The 3,266-nt window shown below is 36.8% G+C and overlaps 1 protein-coding gene across 1 annotated transcript in view; it reads left to right on the plus strand.

The window, feature by feature from the left end:
* LOC103742094 (zinc finger protein 85) overlaps nt 1–3,249 on the plus strand; it is a 6,711-nt gene extending 3,462 nt beyond the window's left edge. The window contains 2 exon segments of the mRNA XM_017800599.2: nt 1,441–3,124; nt 3,126–3,249. Coding sequence (XP_017656088.2) covers nt 1,441–3,124; nt 3,126–3,177 — 1,736 coding nt within the window. The 3' untranslated portion in view covers nt 3,178–3,249.
* Nucleotides 3,250–3,266: the final 17 nt, after the last annotated feature.

Here is a 3,266-nt window from a genome sequence, read left to right on the forward strand (position 1 = left end):
CTGGTCTACATAGTGGGTTTTAGTCACCAAAAAAAAAAAAAAAAAGAGCCAGGGTCTGGAACAAGGAAATAATGAGTTCCAAGACAGCTTGAGCTATGCAAAGAAGCCCTGTCTCAGAAAATGAAAATAAACAAAATCCTCCAAAGACGGGTTCAATACATGAGCAAAAAGAAGGAACCAGCTGGGTGTGGTGGTGCATGACTTTAAGGAGGCAGCGGCAGGCAGATCTCTGTGAGTTTGAGGCCAGCCTGGTCTACATATTGAGTTCCAGGCCAACTGAGGCTACAGGAAGACCCTGTCTCAGTAAAACAAAAACATTTTTTGATGTATTTATTTTTATTTTTTATTTGTATGAGTATTTTGCCTGTATGTATATAAGTGCACCTGTGTTGCCCAGTGCCTGTGGAGGTCAGAAGAGGGCATTGGATTCCCTGGAACTGGAGTTATGTACAGTTGTTAGCTGCCATGTGGGCGTTGGGTATCAAACCCGATCCCCTGCAAGAGCAGCCAATGCTCTTAACTGCTGAGCCATCTCTCCAGCTGCTGCAAGTTAATGTTTTGGGTGTTCTTACTCAGTCTATTGAATGATCGCCAATCATCACTATGCCATTATTTGCAGTATTCATGCTAGAAATTTATTCATCTATTCAGAAATTATATGAAGCAGTAATATGCTGTCACTAGATTTAATCATTCTACTTGAATATACACTTTAAAATATCATGCTATAAATGTTGAGTAGATTGAGTTTATTTTTCAGTGAAATTGATCAATAAACAATGATAATTTCCTTTATATTCAGAAATTATTTCCTATCCTCAATTTGTTTTCATTCAAGTAAATCTGACAATATTCTAGAGCTATAGAAGAAGCTGAAAAGTGTTCTCAGGATATCTGCTGTGTGGATTGTAGTTTTTCTGCAGATTTCACTAGATAACATGGGCTCTCAACACCGATGACAATCTGGGGTACCAAAATAATATCCTCTGTACTCTGCGTTATGGTAGGTAGATACCAGGTTCCAGACAATCCCTAGAAAAACTGAATAGAAATGTATACATAGGTACTATTTTTTTTCTCCTGAGTGGGAAGCATAGTTTGGAGAATCTTCCTCATTGCACAGTTTTACATAGGGGAAAGGACCTGTAGTTGACAAACAAAAATGCCTTCTCTTGCTGCTACACTGGGACTGACCTTGGCATGTGCTCCCTTAGGAAGCTATGGCTTCTTAACTGGTTATGGGGAGAGTCACAAAGTCAATTTAGTCAATAATTCTTTTCATTATTTTTCAATATTTTTGTGATTGATATACAATAGAGTAATGAGTGCCTTTAGTACTGTGGTTTCCAAATATGGATGTTCTAAGCTTGTATAATTTTGTATATTATAAACTTATATTCACTTGAGTCTGAGATAATTTGTTATTTTTATTTATTTCAGTTCTATCTCCTCATTGCACGCAGGGATTTTTTCCAGAACAATTCATAAAGTATTCATTCCAAAAAATGTCTAATGGAAGACATGGAACTTGTGACCTGGGGAGTTTATATTTAAAGGACGAATGGGAAAGTATGGATGAAACTGAAGGTCAAGCAGCCTGCCATGATGGATATAACCAATGTGTGATCACTAAGAACAGGAAATATGTCACTATCAAGAGAGATCAAGAGCAGAAAACACCTCAAGCTAGGACAGTTACTTTTGGCAAGCCACGTGTTTGTAGAAGTAAATATCCACAGGAAATTTTGAGGCATAACTTAACTTTGATAGAAAGATTGGAAAACTTGAAGAGGGGCTTAGTTCATTCTTCAGTTGGTAAGTTGAACAATTTGAGTAGATTAATCTTTCACTCAAACATTTCAATAGACAAGGGATTGAAAAACAAAAAATTCACTAAATGTGATCCATTAGAAAATTCCTATAATGAAAATTCCTTATTCTGCAATCAGCAATTAGATTGTTCCTATGGCCAAATGTACAGCTCCAAAAAATATGGAACATTTGCTACTGATCCACTATTTCTTAGTCAAAATCCAGATATAGATATTTGGAATATCCCATATGTATGTAAAGAAAATAGCAAAGCTCTTAGTAAGGGATCTACGTTAAATAATTGCAAGGATATGTTCATTGTAGAGAAACCTGACCAATGCAACAAAACACAGAACAACTTTGCCCATGTCTCAAGTCCCAGTGAACATCAGTGTACTCAGTTTCCAAAGAAGCTTTATGAAAGTGAGAGCATCTTTCCTCAGAGATCCAAACTCTCTATCCATCACCATAACCGTATTCAAGATAATCACTTCCAGAGTATAGATTGTGGTACAACCTTTACTAAAATCTCAAACCTTACTGTGCATAAAGTTGGTTATGCACAGAAGCCGTATAAATGTAAGGAATGCGGCAAAGCATTTAAGTATTGTTCAAGTTATAATAAACACCACAGAGTTCACACAGGAGAGAAACCCTGCAAATGTAAAGTATGTGCAAAATCCTTTAGCCAATGTGCAAGTCTTAAAAAGCACCAGAGAATACACACTGGAGAGAAACCGTACAAGTGTGAAGAATGTGGCAGAGCCTTTAACCACTGCTCTATCCTTAGTCAACACCAGAGAATACATACTGGAGAGAGATCTTATAAATGTGAACAGTGTGGAAAATCCTTTACCCAGTGTGCAATCCTTAGAAAACACCAGATAATACACACTGGAGAGAAGCCATACAAATGTGCAGAATGTGGCAAAGCCTTTACACAAAGCTCAACCCTTATTGAGCACCAGAGAGTCCATACTGGAGAGAAACCTTACAAATGTGAAGAATGTGGAAAGTCCTTTACCCAGTGTTCAAGCCTTCGGAAACACAAGAGAATTCACACTGGAGAGAAACCCTACAAATGTGAAGAATGTGGCAAAGCATTTAACTGTTGTTCATCCTTTACTAAACACCGGAGAATCCATACTGGAGAGAAACCTTATAAATGTGAAAAGTGTGGCAAAGCTTTTATCCATTGCACAAATCTTACTCAACACCAGAGAATTCACACAGGAGAGAAACCATATAAATGTAATGAATGTGGAAAATCCTTTAGCCAGGGTTCAAATCTTAGAAAACACCAGAGAATTCACAGAGAAAACCTACAAATATAAAGAATATGGTGAATCCTTTATCTGTATTTGAATACTTGTTTAATACCATATAATTCAAATTTGGGATAAATCAAAAAAAAAAACAAACAAGCAAAAAAAAACAGTGAATGTAGTAGTCTC

This window comes from Nannospalax galili, unplaced genomic scaffold, assembly GCF_000622305.1.
Source record: "Nannospalax galili isolate Female #2095 unplaced genomic scaffold, S.galili_v1.0 scaffold21400, whole genome shotgun sequence".
NCBI classification, from domain to species: Eukaryota; Metazoa; Chordata; class Mammalia; order Rodentia; family Spalacidae; genus Nannospalax; species Nannospalax galili.